Source organism: Schistocerca serialis, chromosome 1 (assembly GCF_023864345.2).
Source record: "Schistocerca serialis cubense isolate TAMUIC-IGC-003099 chromosome 1, iqSchSeri2.2, whole genome shotgun sequence".
Lineage (NCBI taxonomy): Eukaryota > Metazoa > Arthropoda > Insecta > Orthoptera > Acrididae > Schistocerca > Schistocerca serialis.
In genome coordinates, this window is record NC_064638.1 from 490,773,557 (window position 1) to 490,793,944 (window position 20,388).

Consider the following 20,388-nt stretch of genomic DNA (forward strand, 5'->3'; position numbering starts at 1 on the left):
CCTTTTTTATTTTGTCCACTAAAGGAATGCTATCATCTTGGAACAGCATTCTTAAAAATTGTTTTCTGTAAATCAGTTTTAATGTTTGCAGTATGCCCTGGTCCATCAGCTGTAGAAGTGGTGTAACATTCGGTGGCAAAAACTTCGCCACAATTTCTCCATCATATAATTCCTCAGTGCTGGGGTGAGATAGCACATTATCAATCAAAATGATTGCATGGGAAGACAAATGATTTTCCTTAGAAAACTGTTGAACAGAAGGAACAAACTTGCCATGAAACCATTCTTTGAACAGCTTACCACAAGATACCGTGAAAGAACGCTGCACTGAACATCAACGTTACACCCGCCTTTACCAGCCAAGCAAGTCCGCTATTGCTGAACATTGTATTTCTACTGGACATTCAATGGAGTATGAGAAAACAATGATTTTGTCCATAGCAATGTCTTTCTGGGACTCCATTATTAAAGAATCCGTAGAAATACGACTGGCAGAAAATCTGTTAAACCGTGACAGCAGCTACCAGCTGGACAGTGCATGGAATCCCATCATCTCCACAATTTGCTCAAATCGAAGACGACAGAGTGCGTCGCAAACAGCAATGCAGAGGGTGACTGAGTTCCGCTATTCCACCAGTGAGGGCACTGCCAGCGGGCAGTGTTGGTTCAACTATCAAGTTTTCGACGCATGCGCAGAATAGTTACAGTACGCTATATATTGCGGAGCAGAGGACGTTATCGCCAGTCTGCAATGGCTCACCTGAAGATGACTGGCAGGTGCCCAGTTGAAATATTGTGCGAAGTATTTAACGACGACCGGCTGCAAGCCCGAAATTTGTTTGAACAGTCAATTCACCGGGAAAATTTTAAAATTCACATCAGACGCCTTTACGGAGAGGAGATGGCCTCACATATCCGAAGTTTCGAGAAGCTACGTGGTAAAAGAGCAAAGCTTTTAAAAGTTCATTAACCTTTTTATTGAGATGTCGGGACCATGGCATAATACCAAAATTTGCTAGAGTGACTCATTTCATTAAGACCGCTACTGCACAGAAGATTACTGAGAAGGCTAGTCATGCTATTGTCAATGAGAGGATTTGCTATACAAGACGAAGGTTAGATGCTATTTCAGCAGAACTTTACCAGTCACATCTGAAGGTTGCAAGGTATCTTTCTCCTGTATCATGGGACTGGGTCAATGGAGTGACTTCGGCCAAGTTCGAGTGGATCCACAATGATGCTAATTGTCGGCAGATATCAAAATTTGATCGACTGTTGCCACAGAAGCCGTCGCCAGAAGGGATAATGGTACGACGTTCCGTTGTCAATCTCACTGAGAAGAATTTGGACGACTCTACGCTGCCTGTATTAAGCGAGGGACTCAATTTTGCACCTACCCCTACAGCACCACCATTAATAAGTATTTTGAGTGGTGTTGAAGAAGCTGTACGACGTCTTCCTTTGGATGCCACAGACGAAATAAGAAGGGAAACTTGCTGTGCTCTGTTGAAGGCTCCTACTCAACGCAGTAATTTAACCTCTGCAGAAAGGGCTGCATTACGAAATCTGAGAGGACCCTGACGTAGTGGTATTGAAAGCTGACAAAGGTAATGCAACTGTTTTGTTACCTCGTGGTGTGTATAAAGATAAGATGTATCGTCTGCTAAGTGACTCTACCTATAGGAGGATTGATTACGATCCTACAGGACGTGTGCAACGAAAAACTTCAGCACTATTAAATTCCTTCTCCTTACCGAAAGAGACCATCAAGAGGTTAAAACCACATGGTTGTGTACCTCCAAGACTGTATGGCCTTCCAAAGATTCATAAAGACAGTCTTCCTCTGCGTCCAATAGTGAGCAACATTGGAGCTCCTACATATGATTTAGCTAAACATCTCGCTTCCTTACTGAGACCTTTCGTAGGCAAGTGCTCACATCACATACGAAACTCAGCTGATTTTATCAATAGACTGGGAGCTCTTCGTCTTAGCAGAGTAGACCTTCTAGTAAGTTTTGATGTGGTCTCACTTTTTACAAAAGTTCCTCTTGCAGATTCTTTGAAACTGATTGGTAACACGTTTCCTGGTGATATCACTGCTTTGTTTAGGCACACACTTTCCTCAACTTATTTTATGTTTAATCAAGAATATCTTGAACAGACTGACTGTGTCGCCATGGGTAGCCCCCTGTCTCCTTTAGTCGCCAACCTTTTTATGGAGGATTTTGAAGAGAGAGCACTTGAATCAGCTGCCCTGAAGCCAACAGTTTTTTGGCGGTATGTGGATGACACTTTCATAGTGTGGCCTCATGGAGAAGATAAATTAATGGAGTTTCTACATCACCTCAACTCCATTCATAGCAACATCCTGTTCACCATGGAAATAGAGACAGATGGTTGTTTGCCTTTCTTGGATGTCCTCCTTCAAAGGAAGAATGATGGTTGTCTAGGACATTCAGTTTACCGGAAACCCACTCATACTGATTTGTACCTGCAAGCATCGAGTTGCCATCACCCATCGCAAACCGTGAGTTTGCTTAAAACACTTGTTCATAGAGCTCATACTGTCTCAGATCTAGATAGCTTATCTCAAGAACTCGCCCATCTGAGGACAGTATTCAGCGAAAATGGGTATTCCATCCGGCAGATTAACAGGGCACTAACAGTTAAAACTAAGAAGCAGAAAGTGAATAAAGAGGAGAACATGCCGGAACAGTCTTTAGCTTTTCTTCCTTTCGTTGGCAACACTTCATTTAAAATAGCAAGAATCCTCCGAAAATTTCAGGTAAAAGTGGTTTTCCGCCCACCATCGAAGATTGCGGACCTTGTGAGATCAGTTAAGGACAATCTGTTACTACCGGAATTTACAAGATACCATGCCAATGTGGTATGGCTTACATAGGTCAAACCACACACACCGTGAAAGAATGCTGCACTGAACATCAACGTTACACCCGCCTTTTGCAGCCAAGCAAGTCCGCTATTGCTGAACATTGTATTTCTACTGGACATTCAATGGAGTATGAGAAAACAATGATTTTGTCCACAGCAACGTCTTTCTGGGACTCCATTATTAAAGAATCCATAGAAATACGACTGGCGGAAAATCTGTTAAACCGTGGCAGCGGCTACCAGCTGGACAGTGCATGGAATCCCATCATCTCCACGATTTGCTCAAATTGAAGACGACAGAGTGCGTCGACGGCCGTGGCAAACAGCAATGCAGAGGGCGACAGTTCCGCTATTCCACCAGCGAGGGCGCTGCCGGCGGGCAGTGTTGGTTCAACTATCAAGTTTTCGACGCATGCGCAGAATAGTTACAGTACGCTATATATTGCGGAGCGGAGGACGTTATTGCCAGTCTGCGATGGCTCACCTGAAGATGACTGGCAGGTGCCCAGTTGAAATATTGTGCGAAGTATTGAACGTCGAGCGGCTGCAAGCCCGAAATTTGTTTGAACAGCTTACCACCCATCCATGCTTTTGTCTGGTTGTGATAAATTACGGGTAGGGACTCCACGTTGCAGTTTTTAAAAGATCTGGGCGTAGCAGATTTGCTGATCAGCATTAAAGGCAGCTTGTGATTACCAGCAGCATATCTGCCCACTAATAAAGTCACATGATCTGTGCACATCTTAAAACCAGGAGCATTGTCTTCTGCTTTTGATGTCAGGATTTTTGTCGGCAATGCCCTAAAATTAAGGCCACTCTAGTCAGTGTCATAAATTTGTTGTTTTTCAAACTCGCCCAAGTATTTCTTTGCTGCATTACAGTCAGAAGAAATTTCTCTCCAGTAATTGTTAGCTGGTGGATTCCATGATATTTTTTGAATCTGTCCAACCAACCCATACTATCCCTAAAAGACTCATCACCATTCATTAACTTGTACACACTGGTGTTTTCACACTACTACTCCCGTTTCAAAATAGCTTCTGACTGTATGAGGTTTTCCATGTATCGCTCATCTACTTTTGCATTCACATTATATTTCAATCCTTTTCCTAACAGCTCTTTTTCTTCATTGTTTAATTTTGTGGCTGTGAGATTAATCAGTCTTGGGTAAAACTGGTGCATGTGCTTAGGTTCATTATGGTTCACATTTGTGTGTTGTGATTTTGTTGTCTCCTGAGCTGTGCTATCTTTTTATGTTTTTTCAAGATAGTGTCTGTGCAACTTTTAGCCTTGTTCACCAGATAAAAGAAAACAGTAGTATTATTAACATTATTTGCAAGCTGTACATGATGTTTGCATAACTTTCGAGATGAAGTATGGTCTTTTTTTTTATGGAATCTGTTTCACAAAAACAGACCTGTTTTATGGCAAGACAGAGGTAACTCTAATAATGAAACACATGCCAGAAGATCTGGAGGATAAATGTTTGTGTGAAAATACTGTCATAATATATAAGAACCATTAAGGATCAGACAAAATTTTCACGCAACCCAGAATCCAAATTGTTTTTAGAAGGTTACTGTTGGTTTAATGGAAACTTGAAAAATTAGAGCTACCAGCATTATGCAGCAAGACCTTCAATTTGTACATTATGAATGCAACCTTATGTACACACCCATGTCAGGAACAACAGACAGGAAATAATTATTAAATCTGATGAAATACTGGTGATGCCAACACTGCTTTATGAATATGAATAAGACACACTAGCTAAACAACAGGCCAGAACAAATAATTTATACAGAGATGAGAATGTAATTGTGGCACAATGCATATTACCATATAGAATGAGAAAGAAAGACAACAGACAAGAATTAAAGATGCTGAACGTGAATCAGAAAATAATAAAGTATAGTAAGAAAAGTGAGGAACTCATGAAGAGAACCACAGTACAAAAAACAGTGCTGAACTGTAAGCCAAAATATGGGGAAAGAAAGTCTGAAAGTCTAAAGAGAAGATAGTGGGACAAAAACTTTGAAGAGCAGAATAAACTACAAATGGTTTAATTACTGGTTCTCATGTTTATGACAACATATAATTCTGTATGTCACCTGTAAAACAATGCAAAAGCAAGCAGAGATTATTTACAGCCCATCCTCCAATTCCATTCTAAATTTTACATTGTTAATTATCCATTATCCCCAGACCTTTATTAATATTACTGGTTTTGTCAATCTAAGTTACAAAAGAAAAGCTAACAGCATCTTTGTGTCAAGATTGTAAAGATAGCTAAGAATAATAATATCACAATTTGGACTTTTCTCACTGTGTTAGGGTAAACATACACACTAAATACCAGATGAAGCATGTGTGTAGCAGGGTAAAGGGACTGTGTTATTAAGATTAACTGTTATGGATTTGTGTTATACACTGTTAGCATCTGGGTGACCATTACTGATAACTCCATAGATTTTCTTTTCTAAATTTTAGTAAAATTTTACGGGAAACAAATAATCCCCTAAGTCCCAAAGTATTGCAGAATTACTTTGATCCTTGCCCTTCTCCTGTTTCACTTGTTAAAAAAACAATTCTGTACTTCATCTGCCTTTTCTTTGAACTAAATTTATCCTTCTATGAACTGTTACACTCAACTACATATAAATGTTTCACTCACGCACTAGGAGACGTCACGCAATGAGCAGCAGTAAGGATGTGTCTGCTACTAATAAGACTTCCACCACATTGCCAGCTTGTCTTCCCATCACCATAACCTATAACAGCCTGAAGCAATACAGTAATTATTTATGTATCAAGGGCACAGATAAAAACATGTTCACAATCTAAAGTGTAACAGGATTGTTATCAGTAAGCTAAAAAGCATAACTGACAAAAGAAAGTAACATTCAGAAACTAAATCATATGCATATAAGAACAGTGTGACTTTCACACGCTCACTATATAGCACCAAACTACTATACAAACAAAATACAAATACAATGGAAACACATTTATCTGGTAGCAGATTTGACTGTAGGTCATATGGACTATCAAAAATCTTAATTATCTGGAAACTAAAAACAATATTAATAAATAAATAAAAATAAAAAACTTGACATGGTTTTAATGTCATAAACACACATTATATTTACGAGGGGGGACCAAAAAATAACCGGAATTTCTTTCTAGAAAGCATATACTTTATTGTTTTCAAATACAACCTTAATCTCCTTCGAAGTACTCTCCATTAGCATTAATACACTTGTCCAAACATTCATTCCGGTGTTTGAAGCAACTTTTAAATTCGTCCTCTTTAATACCTGCTAGCACTTTCATGACTTTTCTTCAGCTTTTTTGTTTTGTATCTTAGATAAAAATGACAAGCAAATTTCACTCACAATGTGTGAACTTACGATGCTTCACTTCTTGACAATGTAAAGAGTGATTTCTCATCAATGATTAGTAATATTTGTTGTATACTATCACCTTTAGAAATTACTCTCTCTATTCAAACAAACAAACAAACAAAGAAAATTCTGTTAAAATGTTGTAATTAAAAAAGGTTGTGGAAAATAAGATGAGAGAAAACAACACTAGAGGGAAAGTAATTGTACAGGCAACGAAGCGGAAAAGGACCCAGCAGAGTTTAGTTTAGTAGAACGGCAACAACAAAGTTTAAGTAGGATGTATTATTCCTACTGTATAGTTAAAAAGAAATGGTATTTATGAGAGGGAGGACGTGATCTAAAAGGCAGCTATTGATTCACTACTTAAGCCCTTTTCTGAGTAATCTTGATATTTTCCCTGTTGCTAGATGTACATTGTCGTTACATTTGAAATCAGTCTAAACCAATTCTCCTTGGTGTTTGATAATGGTGTCCGATACCAGTGATCAATCACTGATTAATTACTATGTACTCACAACACTATTAAATATTTTGACCTATACTGTGCATAACATTATTTTTGAGAGTCAGATGCTACTCTTCGCAGCAAATGCCACTTATCTTCAAGTCTTCCTACAATTCACAACCATTTTCTAACAACATACAACTGTAGGTTTTTGTGGACAGCCTCAGAAATCTAAAACCATGCTCTGTTAGGACATTTATATACCGGGTGTCAAAGTCTCTGTACCCCTCCTCACTTTGCGCAACTGGTGAAAAAAAAAAAATAGCTGCTTTATTAGTATCCATTTCCCTGAACCTCAAAAACTGCAGTCAACAATCCATGACCACATTACAAAAAAAAAAATAAAATAAAAATAAAATAAAATGATTTAGACCAATGTTTGTTTATGAACTATCTGACAATTTCAGAGCAGCAAATTCCAGCCTGTCATGCTTTGTTCACACAATTTCCAAATTCCATGTCTCACTGTGTTGCTTTCTGATAAATGTCTGATACATTGCAGTTTGTACAGAAGGAATGTGGTTTTCTGATCTAAGGAAAATTCCCAATATGAGCAAGTGTTGGAAAAAAAACCTGCCTCATATTATGATATTGGCTAGAATATTACATGATGCGTGCTCAGACCATTTTCAAGTGGACATGAATGAAAATTCTTGTGCAGACATGTGCAGATGTCAGATGTGCAGATGTGTCAGAATCTTGTATTATGTGTAATTGCAACAGGATAGAGCTCCAACACAATTTGTTTATTAAGGGACTCATGCACATGAATAACAATTTCAAGGGTGCTGGAGTGGCTGTGATTGAGCAGCACCTTCAGTTCCATTTTAATGGCCTCTACAAAGGCTGGACTTTGCCATGGCAGATATTTCAGGATCAGTGCAAGATCAATGAAGATTTGCACAAGAGTGCTAAGGAAGCTTTTTGAAGCAAAACACCTGCAGTTCTTTGCAGTATGTCAAAGAAGACAAAAACATGACGGTGTAGATACAGATTGCTGGGTACATATTAATTCAATATAGTCTACTGTTGTGATATTGAAGTATGGAGACTTCTTTGACACAACGCATATTGTGAACGATAATATTCTTATTGTACTTCCCTGAGCTACCCACACTCCAGATGCTCCTTTCACTTCTGGCACTGTCTCATCAGCACAAACCACACACCACATTCAACAGTGAGGACGTGTTCTGTTGAACTGCTACACATTTCAGTACTCTGTACGAATGCATTCTGTTTACTAAAATGCAGTACTTCATCAAAGGCTTTTCAGAAGCCAAGAAAACAACATTAATCCAGGCTCCCCTATCTAAAGCCATCTGGGTTAAATGAACAAATGGAGCAAGCACAATCAGTGTGGTTGGACACCCACATTTCCTAAAAAGGAAGTTGTGATATGTGAGCACAAAACTGGTTACATAACTTTACAGCAAATTGATGTTAGTGAGTTGTGTCTGCAGTTCTAGTACCCATAGTTACTTTTCAAGTCACTTATTACACTAGTGCCCTGAGACAGTGGCTGTGTGTGTGCGCGCGAGTTGTGCTTATGTGAATGTCTGTGTGCTTCCTACTGCAGAGGAAGAACCTTGTCCGAAAGTATTCTTGAACATCCATTGGCTTCTGACTATGGAACATTGCTTTTTCCAATGCCCAGCTGACACTAAACCTATTACCTCCTTCCTGATCATCACGACCAATTATAAACTCATTCACAACTGCTTCTTCTTTGAAGGCATGACCTACAAACAAATCCATGGTACAGCAGTGGGCATCCACAAGGTGCCATCCTATGCTAGTCTATTCATGACTCATCTAGAGGAATCCTTCCCAACCATCTAGAATCCCAAACTCCTCACCTGGTTCAGATTTACTGATGACATCTTTGCGATTTGAACTGAGGGTGAGTCCTCCAGAAACTCAACACCTTTTCCTCATTCACTTCACCTGGTCCTCCTCAACCCAACAAACCACCTTCCTTAATGTTGAACTTTTCAAGTAATCAAGCCAATGATACATTAAAAATCCTACAATATCAGAAGGGTATCAGTATCTTCGTTTGCATAAAAAATAAATTCATGTAAATCCATGTTTATAAAAATGTGTTATTAGATGCATAAATATTTATATTTCATGTGTTTAAAACAATGTTGTCATTTTTACACACATTTTCTTAAATTCATTTCATCAATTTTGCTAAATATGTACCACCACTTATCACTGATGAAGATGTAAACTTTTTACCTTGCATAGTATCTCTGCTCTTCTATGTTGTGGTCATAACTGGTGGAAAGTGGTTGTAGGTCAAATGCTTTTGTAAAACTGCCGAGAGCAGCTGTATTTTTTGTGTTGTTTGTTCAGAGAATGAAATACTGCTGAATATAAATGTTTTGAAGTTCAGAAACTTTACTTCATTCAGTAATTTTTAAAAGTTACCTTAATTTCCCAATACTTTTATTAATTAATGTTCTTTGTAGTATAAAGATGAACTGCCAACATTATGATGCTCCTTCAATGGACAATGAAGCTATCAACAAGATATTACTCAATTTTGTGAGTGGATGTGTCCTTTGATGCAACTCACTCAAAAAGAAAGACTAACATCTGGTTTGAAGATGAGTCATTGAATATGCAGCACTGAAGTGGTGCATTACACCCTCCTCTTCAAGGATGGCTGCATCAGTACCTCTCTCCACATCAGACCTACCAGCCACCAACAATACCTCCACTTCAACAGCTGCCACCCATTCCATACTAAGAAGCCTTTCATATAACCTAGCCATCTGTGGCCATCACATGTGTAGTTATGAGCAGTCTCTCCAAAAAGGCCAAAGGTTCCTCAGACCACAATTATTCACCCAACCCAGTTCTCCCATGCCTTGTCTCTCCAGTAACCTACCCCATCCTAAATATCTATTGTCTGACCACAAAAGAACACATCTCTCAACTCAGTACCACCCAGAATTTCAGCAAGTGAATCGCATTCTCTGCTAGGGTTTCACTACCTGTCAGTGTACCCTGAAATGAGGACCATCATCTCCACCCTCCCACAGTGGTGTTCTGCCACTCACGTGATCTACCAACTAAGCTGCAACCACTATGCCACTTTCTAGGAGGGCATGAAAATTAATAAGCTATTTGCAAGACTGACCATGACCAAATTGTGGACAAGAGGCAGCTGGACTATCCAGTTGTTGAACATGCTGTCCAACATGATGTGCTTCACTTTCATGATTGCTTCACAGTCCATGTCACTTATATTCTTTCTGCCAACACCAGCTTTTCTGATCTGAGCTCATTGAATACTCCTTACAACATATCCCCCTTTCCTGTAAACCCTCCATCCTAAAAATTCATTAGCCCTGTCTGCCACTTACCTAAGCCCTTCCCTACTCTGACACCAGCACTACACACCTCTTCTAATCCACCAATGCACCTACAAGTTCTTTACCCTTGTCTGCTTGTCTCCTCTCTCTGTAAGGAAAGTATCAAGTAGTAATCAAGTAATTTAAGTTAAACTGGGATGTTACCTGCAACAGACAAAAAGCATTAAAATTACACAGTTCTCACCATATGTGGAAATTCTCGTGGAGAAGCTGGAACACCTCCAACAATGAGTGGTTCTCTGTCCATACCACATGTTGACAGGTTGAGGAGTCCTGGATTATCTATGAGAATTGGGTCCTGCACCAATTGGTAAACATGTTGCCGATACTCAACACACTCTATAACACAAAAGAAAGTTCTCTGAAAGCACTATGTACACCAATAGACCTGATAAAAATTTAAATATTTTGTTAATACGCATTTTCAAGTAAAACTGTAGTATAATGTAATATTTGTACATTCTGCTTGAGAAAAATTATTTATTGTTATAAATAAATACAAGGCTCAGTTATGTGATGTTCAAACTGTGTGCCTTTTCACACTACTAAAGGCCCACACCCACCCAAACAGCTGTTCATGTTAGCATGCCACTTCTGGATTTGGGGAGATGCATTGGGCCCAAACGTATCCGATTAACAATGAAGGATGGTGTGCCGGCCAGCCTAGATGTAGTTTTTAGGGAGTTTTCCATATATTACTGAGTGAATACTGGCCTGGATCCTCATGGTCCCACCTTGGTTACACAATTTGAAAACTTTTTAGAAACAGTCTGACAATTTCACATGGGATAACACTAAGACACAGGCATAGATGGAATGCATAAATTCCGTCCCTGGGAAGAAGGGGTGGTGGCAGGAATTGCATCTGGATTCCATCTGCAACTAAATTTGCTAAATGCAGATTAATATGCAAACGCTGTGAAGATACTGGTTATGATGACAACGATGAAGACGAAAACGATTTGCAGTACTAATGAAGGTGAATACTTGTCAGCAATGCTGTCTCATAATTTATTATTTTTCTCAATGAATGTTTTCTTTCATACAATACTACTTGAATAATAGTCCTAAAAAGTAAAATAGAAAGAGTAATTCATTATTTAAGAATGCAAAAATTTATTCGAAATTCTGTGATGCAGCAACAACACACAACTACACAAGTACTTACTCTGCTGGGCAAGCTGAAGTAGTGAGCGTTCCTCTGCAGGACTTGGTGACCAGTCTTCTATAGGATCGTGGCATGATGATGGCTGTCCTTGTGTTGGCTGTCGAGTTGGAGTTGGTATGGGTCTCGATGGTGTTGTCACTCTGGGAGGAGTTTCAGGTGTTGACGGAGTTGACAGTCCTTTCACTGGACAACATGGGACAGCCACAAAACCATCAAAGAAGCAGGTTGTAGGCTGGATCCCCTTCCGTAGTTCCTCAATGGCCTCTCGGCACTGTTCAAACTTCTTACATACACCTTGTCTTCCATCATTCAGTGTGCAAGAGGATCCTGCACATACATAATAATTAATATTAGCTTTGCTTTCTAATAATAGATCTGTAACAGAAACTAAAAAAAAAAGAAGGAAAGATGGTCTGGTGTTACAGCAGCTGCAACAATGTAGAAGATGCAGTACATGAACACTGGGCATGTATGTGAAAGAAAGATATGCACATGCACTCACTATCACCTTACAGTTGACAGTGGAAGGAAAGGTTGAATTATTAATAGTGCAGTCGCTATATTTTTTATCTTGTTATTTTTCTGTGGCCAAGAAAAGTGTAAAATCTATCATGTCAATATCATATCAACGAAGTTAAGACCCACAATGTTTCCCAAATATACGGCTGAAACCTGGCAAGATCTAATGTTACTATAATTAATTATCTATTCTGAAATTGTTCTTCTGTAGTGCTTTACACATAAATATCACATCAAGTAATTTAAATAAATGAGGTAGGAAGATAATTAGTTCAAAATCAAAATGCTTCTGTGCTAATAAAATAAAAGTACTACGTACTTCATATATACTAATGAAATGTGCTTTAGATATTGGAGTAATTTACCTTCAAGAATGTATTGTGTAGATAACCATAGATAACTATCAGTCACTAGAAAAAAATAATTTTACTACATTTTTTCACAAATTTAGTTCACATTATATAAAAAATGGCAAATTTAGAATCTTACCTCTGTCTTTGATAAATTTCTGCTGATATCCATGCCCATAGTAGTAGTCATAGTTACTGCAGATTAATTAATATAACAGTCGAACTTAAATTGTACTTTGTAAACGGTTCTCATGAGAAAGCACTTTAAGTGAATGAATTCCCATGCGAGGCTCAGAAATGGTGTCAAAGGAACATCCACGTGGTGTGGTTCACTGAATTATTATCAAGCATTTCATTCTCTTTAAAGCTTTTATTTCACAGAACTTAAGACACACCATGAAGACTGGTTCTTTGCTCCCATTTATACAAGAACACATGGTGCCTTCTGGAGACAATGAGACAGTGATTTTCACATCCTGCTCAGTAGGTTTTTGTGGCCCTTGATATACTGGGCATAACAGAGAATCAGTATAAAGATCACTCTGGCATCAAATATGAGGCCAACTGTAATGTACGTATAAAAGAAATACTTATATTGTTATGAAACAAAAAAATGGAAGATAGAAACAATACCTTTCTACATCTACATCTACATTTATATTCCGCAAGCCACCCAACGGTGTGTGGCGGAGGGCACTTTACGTGCCACTGTCATTACCTCCCTTTCCTGTTCCAGTCGCGTATGGTTCGCGGGAAGAACGACTGTCTGAAAGCCTCCGTGCGCGCTCTAATCTCTCTAATTTTACATTCGTGATCTCCTCGGGAGGTATAAGTAGGGGGAAGCAATATATTCGATACCTCATCCAGAAACGCACCCTCTCGAAACCTGGACAGCAAGCTACACCGCGATGCAGAGCGCCTCTCTTGCAGAGTCTGCCACTTGAGTTTATTAAACATCTCCGTAACGCTATCACGCTTACCAAATAACCCTGTGACGAAACGCACCGCTCTTCTTTGGATCTTCTCTATCTCCTCCGTCAGACCGATCTGGTACGGATCCCACACTGATGAGCAATACTCAAGTATAGGTCGAACGAGTGTTTTGTAAGCCACCTCCTTTGTTGATGGACTACATTTTCTAAGCACTCTCCCAATGAATCTCAACCTGGTACCCACCTTACCAACAATTAATTGTATACGATCATTCCACTTCAAATCGTTCCGCACGCATACTCCCAGATATTTTACAGATGTAACTGCTACCAGTGTTTGTTCCGCTATCATATAATCGTACAATAAAGGATCCTTCTTTCTATGTATTCGCAAAACATTACATTTGTCTATGTTAAGGGTCAGTTGCCACTCCCTGCACCAAGTGCCTATCCGCTGCAGATCTTCCTGCATTTCGCTACAATTTTCTAATGCTGCAACTTCTCTGTATACTACAGCATCATCCACGAAAAGCCGCATGGAACTTCCGACACTATCTACTAGGTCATTTATATATATTGTGAAAAGCAATGGTCCCATAACACTCCCCTGTGGCACGCCAAAGGTTACTTTAACGTCTGTAGACGTCACTCCATTGATAACAACATGCTGTGTTCTGTTTGCTAAAAACTCTTCAATCCAGCCACACAACTGGTCTGATATTCCGTAGGCTCTTACTTTGTTTATCAGGCGACAGTGCAGAACTGTCTCGAACGCCTTCCGGAAGTCAAGAAAAATAGCATCTACCTGGGAGCCTGTATCTAATATTTTCTGGGTCTCATGAACAAATAAAGCGAGTTGGGTCTCACACGATCGCTGTTTCCGGAATCCATGTTGATTCCTACATAGTAGATTCTGGGTTTCCAAAAACGACATGATACTCGAGCAAAAAACATGTTCTAAAATTCTACAACAGATCGACGTCAGAGATATAGGTCTATAGTTTTGCGCATCTGCTCGACGACCCTTCTTGAAGACTGGGACTATCTGTGCTCTTTTCCAATCATTTGGAACCCTCCGTTCCTCTCGAGACTTGCGGTACACGGCTGTTAGAAGGGGGGCAAGTTCTTTCGCGTACTCTGTGTAGAATCGAATTGGTATCCTGTCAGGTCCAGTGGACTTTCCTCTATTGAGTGATTCCAGTTGCTTTTCTATTCCTTGGACACTTATTTCGATGTCAGCCATTTTTTCGTTTGTGCGAGGATTTAGAGAAGGAACTGCAGTGCGGTCTTCCTCTGTGAAACAGCTTTGGAAAAAGGTGTTTAGTATTTCAGCTTTACGCGTGTCATCCTCTGTTTCAATGCCATCATCATCCCGTAGTGTCTGGATATGCTGTTTCGAGCCACTTACTGATTTAACGTAAGACCAGAACTCCCTAGGATTTTCTGTCAAGTCGGTACATAGAATTTTACTATCGAATTCACTGAACGCTTCACGCATAGCCCTCCTTACGCTAACTTTGACATCGTTTAGCTTCTGTTTGTCTGAGAGGTTTTGGCTGCGTTTAAACTTGGAGTGGAGCTCTCTTTGCTTTCGCAGTAGTTTCCTAACTTTGTTGTTGTACCACGGTGGGTTTTTCCCGCCCCTCACAGTTTTACTCGGCACGTACCTGTCTAAAACGCATTTTACGATTGCCTTGAACTTTTTCCATAAACACTCAACATTGTCAGTGTCGGAACAGAAATTTTCGTTTTGATCTGTTAGGTAGTCTGAAATCTGCCTTCTATTACTCTTGCTAAACAGATAAACCTTCCTTCCTTTTTTTATATTCCTATTAACTTCCATATTCAGGGATGCTGCAACGGCCTTATGATCACTGTTCTGTACATACAGAGTCGAGAAGCTCGGGTCTGTGTTATCAGTAGGTCCAAGATGTTATCTCCACGAGTCGGTTCTCTATTTAATTGCTCGAGGTAATTTTCGGATAGTGCACTCAGTATAATGTCACTCGATGCTCTGTCCCTACCACCCGTCCTAAACATCTGAGTGTCCCAGTCTATATCTGGTAAATTGAAATCTCCACCTAAGACTATAACATGCTGAGAAAATTTATGTGAAATGTATTCCAAATTTTCTCTCAGTTGTTCTGCCACTAATGCTGCTGAGTCGGGAGGTTCCCTGTCTTCAAAGTAATCTCCATCGACCTCAGGCATACTGTCAACAATGTTTATAAAGCTGCTGGAAACTCATTAAATCTGGTATGTGGTATATGTACAAAATACGTGCCCATAAGGATTCTCCTCAGTTACTGAAAGTAAAAAGTCTGCAGGTGCCATGACCTTCAAAATAAAAATTGCACAACACATTTCAAGAATTTGTGAACACAGTTGGCAGACTAAGCAGGGTGGTGTCATTCAGTAGATTTTCCCTCTCTATTTTTCTAGGACTTTGACCCAACTCACCAGATGCATACCAGAAACCATTTAAAATCTTTCTAGCAGAGTTCTAAATCGACAGTTCTACCTTTTGACATGGCCAGGGCTGGTTTGAGAACCTTTTCCACAAATTGACTTCTTATTTGGCAGCCCTGCTCCCTTTGGCCCCTTGTCCTTTGTAGACTTTCTTGTCTGCTTTTGGCACTACAGTGTAACCCCGCTTTTACGTTCCTGGAATTAACATTTTCCCGCTGTTTGCGAAATTTTTTATCGGTCCCATCAAATTTCCTACGCCCACAATGTTAATTTGCACCTGATTTTGGTTCAACATACTGAATTTTCCCGTGATTTACGCATTACGAAAAAATGTTTGTGGAGAAAATATGATGCTGGTATAATGTTGGCCGCCCAGTAGTGTTTACAGATATTAAATGGTTAAGTTTCTTAACACCAGGGCACTCTATTCAGCGGATTTAAATGGGTAAACGAGTAAAAGTTGTAACAATTTGTGCCATATCTCCCGCCGCTGCCGAGCTCTACGTGGCGTGGTGGCTGATGGGAGTAACTAGGTTCGTTCGAATGAAGCTATCGTGACCTATCACAACCATTTTCAGACTGTCTCTACTGCGCAAATGCAATTTCGTCATTGTTGTGATCATCGTGACACCTTTGTTGAACCATATTTAGCGCGTTTCGGCGTATAGCCACGTGGATCGCTAGTTGACATCGTCATTCACATTGTGTTGCTCAAATGATTTTAGTGTAAACTCAGCGCCGGTTACGTATTGTATTCATGCTCAGCAAAACGTGTTTCGAGAATTTATTCTCGTTGTCAAGTGTAGTATTTACGTATGTATTTTTTGTGATGTTACACAAACAAACAATGTGTGTGTGTATGTGTGTGTGTGTGTGTGTGTTCTACATAACTGATGAGGCACAGTACCTGATAACCTCAAAAAGACGAGTACAGTGCAAGTAAAGCAGAATAACACATATTCAAACACTATACAATATACTTATTTACGTATATACTATTTACACTTGACAAGGAGAAAAAATTCTCGAAACGCGTCGTGCTAAGCATGAAAAAAAATATGTAACTAGCGCCGTATTTCATTATTTAAATAATGAATGACAGCTGCAGGCTTTTCAAAAACATCGATTATGACGTTTGAAATTAAGTCAAATGTTTCTACTTCCCTGACAGATCAATTCCGGCTACATCAGCTATTTTTATTAGATAATAAACCTTTCATAGATAATAAAAAAGTCCCTGTCAAGTATTTGATACCTGTTATGTACATACATCATACATAAAGTGCAAGGGGGTCTCCTATAGGTAACTTTTACAGCTTAAAACATTATTTTCCACATTTTACACCATTTCTTTTGAAGTCCCTTGAAAAGTGTTACAGTGGGGTTTCACTGTAATTGTGATAGGCCCTTGGTGTCCCCTGCAGCATGGTGCCCCACATGACCGCTACTAATTGTGATGCTTCCAGTTGAATTATGCAGCTGTAAAAGGTTATATAGTAGTAGTAGTATGAGGAGGAGGAGGAGGAGGAGTGTTAGTACAAAGATGTTAGACATGTCTTGGTATTAAATTAAGAACAATGATAATGACACTATTCAAATATGCAGACGTTTACATACTTACAGATCTAGTTTGAAAAGAATGTGACAGGTATTCAGCTTTGGGTTTATACTAGGAATTATTCTGGCATTTCAAGTGGTTTAGGGAAACCACAGAAAACCTAAATCAGTATCGCTAGATTAATATTGGAGCTCCCACCCTTCTGAATACAAGGGCAGTATGCTACCACATTTCATTTGTAATGTAAAATATAGCTTTATAAAGAAAGTGAAAGTCTTCAGGAAATTCTAACGTGAAGGATAATGCTCGACGTAGGTTTTTGGTGTGGTCTTGTGGTTAAAGACGTGCAGTTACTTAGTTCAAGCTATGGCGGCCGATAATCATGAGCTAATGTGCTGCAGCACACTGTAAATATCACACTACAATTACGCAATTTCTCTTAGAAAGCGAGCCAAAAATTGCACTAAAATTACGCCAGTTCTCTTCTAATACATGCTGGCATGAAAAGAAAACAGACGAAAACGTTTTTTAGTGCTCTCTCGGCAATAAATAGAAAACAATGTCAATAAATAGAAAACAATGTCAAGTGCCAAATGATCGTCAACTGCAGTACCATCAGCGCAGAAAAGGGGCACAGTTGTTGGTTTTCGACTGTGCATGCTCTGCCGGCAATGGGGGTGCTACACTGCTCACATCGCCAGGTAAGTATTTTTCTATGAGCACTGTAGGTGAAGTATTGTGCATGGGTAGAGTATGATGGATTTTAGAGCAATACTTGTCACAAAGGCACCATGGCAAGGTGGTTTAGTACACAGGATGGCAGTTTGGCAGCCTAATTTCGAATCCCAATGCTACCAACATTTTTATTTATTTAATTTTATTTCTCTCAATGCTAAACTAACAGTTTGAGTGCTACAAACATGCTCTCTACTTCCCGTGCTGAGACCAGCCATGTCGTCACTTTGCTCTCCCCTAATGCTGCTGCCTGGACAGACACATGGCGTTCTGGCCACTATTAGGTATCTATCATATGATTTTAATAAAACTATAAACTGAAATAATTTTATTTTTTTCACATCTTCCAGTTTGGACTGAATTTGGCTCTGAGCACTATGGGACTTAACTTCTGTGGTCATCAGCCTCCTAGAACTTAGAACTACTTAAACCTAACTAACCTAAGGACATCACACACATCCATACCCGAGGCAGGATTTGAACCTGCGACCGTAGCGGTCGCGCGATTCCAGACTGTAGCGCCTAGAACCGCTCGGCCACCCCGGCCGGCTGGACAATTTCTTTTCGATATTTATCATTGTTACTTTGCTGCATAATAAGTAAAGCATAGTACGATATTTTAAAGAGCTAGGAGAGGTATTGTGGAAACTTTGCGTTTGGTTGATTTTAGCCCATATTTCCTGTGTATGAAATGTAGACAAGATCAAAAGTTTTGTTTAAAACAGTGCAGAACGATATCTCAGTTTGCTGTTAAAATAGACTACAACATTTGTTTCTATATCTGTGTGATTGTTACATACGACGCGCCCATTTTTGTACCTGCACATCGGGAATCATATGGCCATAACAATAGTCATATTTCATAAACGGTTCAAGATATCAAGAAGAGGTATTTTAGAAACGATAGCACGCAAAGAGGCACCTATTTTTTATGATAAACACTCGAAAATATTTTATTCAGCAAGATTTGTAAGTAACTCGTCTGCATCAGTGAGAGGATCGGCGGAACAAGACATGTAAACAAGCCAACAATGCTTAAGTTCTTTAAAATTAGAGTATGAGGAATTTTTGAGCAGTGGTACAAATAACTGTATAACCTACTGGTCAAGCACGTGGACTAGCAGTTCATCAAAGTGGGTTCGATTCTCACTGTTGTCGTTTTCTTTTATTTCTCACAATGTTAAACGATTAATTATGAAATTTAAATATATTTGAACAGTTCAATTTACGCATCTAAAATTAATATATTCAATTTAGTTACGATTATTATTCTTTTAAGCCAAAAGCCTTTACGCCACCACATTGCAGCACACTGGTGACATTTTGCACTAGCTGCCACTGAACTGAAAAAAGCAGGTCTGCATCCTGCTATAGGCTTGATATTCACATGTAACAGCATGCTCTCTCAGGAATGATTTTCTTCGAGTTTGCGACTTAAGTCTGATTAAAAAATAAAAGGTTAAACTCCTGCGAGTGAGACCAGCAGCTGACCACAAATATTTGGTCGTTTTCTCCGGATGTGTGTATTTTCGAAAGTAGTCCTATAGTGAGGACGTAAGAGGGCAGCTTAAATTGCATTTATATTCTTTCTTGAGACAAATGTTTAGCTGCGATCACTGTTAACAACGCTTTCGTACATTCGGCAGTCGAGACAAGGACGGACCACACAGCAAGCAGCACGATTCACGATTCCAACGCCAACCGAACGGTGGTTGCAGCTTCCTCATTTTAAACATTCGAAGGAGTTGGGGAAATCACGGAAAACCTTAATCTAGGTGCCAGACCGGACAGGGATCAGAACCAATACCCCTCTCCCCTCCAAGAATCTGGCTCCAGTATGCTAATCACTGCACCACCTGATTATTTTGATGGAGAGTCATCGCCAGATCTAGAAGTAACTTCACGAGTGCCTCAGGAAAGTATATTGGAGCCCTTGCTGTTCAGATTGTATATTAATGACGTGATAACATTATTAATTGTAAGCTCTGAGTTTTTCAGATGATGAAGCCATCTAAAATGAGATACTGTCCGAAAAAAGCTGCACAAATGTTCAGTCGGATCTTGATAAGATTTCAAAATGATGCTAAGACTGGGAACGCGCTTTAAATGTTCAGAAATGTAAAGTAGTGCATTTCACAAAAGGCAAAAACGCAGTGTCCTGCGTCTATAATGCCAGTGAGCCACAACTGGAACCAGACAAGTCCTACAACGAAGTGTATCAATTTATGGAGATATGCAATGGAATGATCACATATACATCTACACTTATACTCTGCAAACCAATGTAAATCGGATGACAGAGGATACTTAGAATGATACCACGTTACAGTGTCTTCATTTTCCAATCACGAGTGGAACGCGCGAATAATGAATGCTAAACAAGTCTGTGCATGCTGCAGTTGGACTAATTTTGTCTGTACGATACCTACAGCAGTGATAAATAAAAATATCTCTATAGACTTCACTGAAA

The 20,388-nt window shown here is 39.4% G+C and overlaps 1 protein-coding gene across 1 annotated transcript in view; it reads right to left on the reverse strand.

The window, feature by feature from the left end:
* Positions 1-20,388, reverse strand: part of LOC126473880 (serine protease snake-like) — a 101,387-nt gene that overhangs the window by 19,378 nt on the left and 61,621 nt on the right. Inside the window, exons 2-4 of the mRNA XM_050101220.1 lie at positions 11,356-11,682; positions 10,372-10,526; positions 5,567-5,673 (exon numbers count right to left, since the gene is read on the reverse strand). Coding sequence (XP_049957177.1) covers positions 5,567-5,673; positions 10,372-10,526; positions 11,356-11,682 — 589 coding nt within the window. The remainder of the gene's footprint in view (positions 1-5,566; positions 5,674-10,371; positions 10,527-11,355; positions 11,683-20,388) is intronic.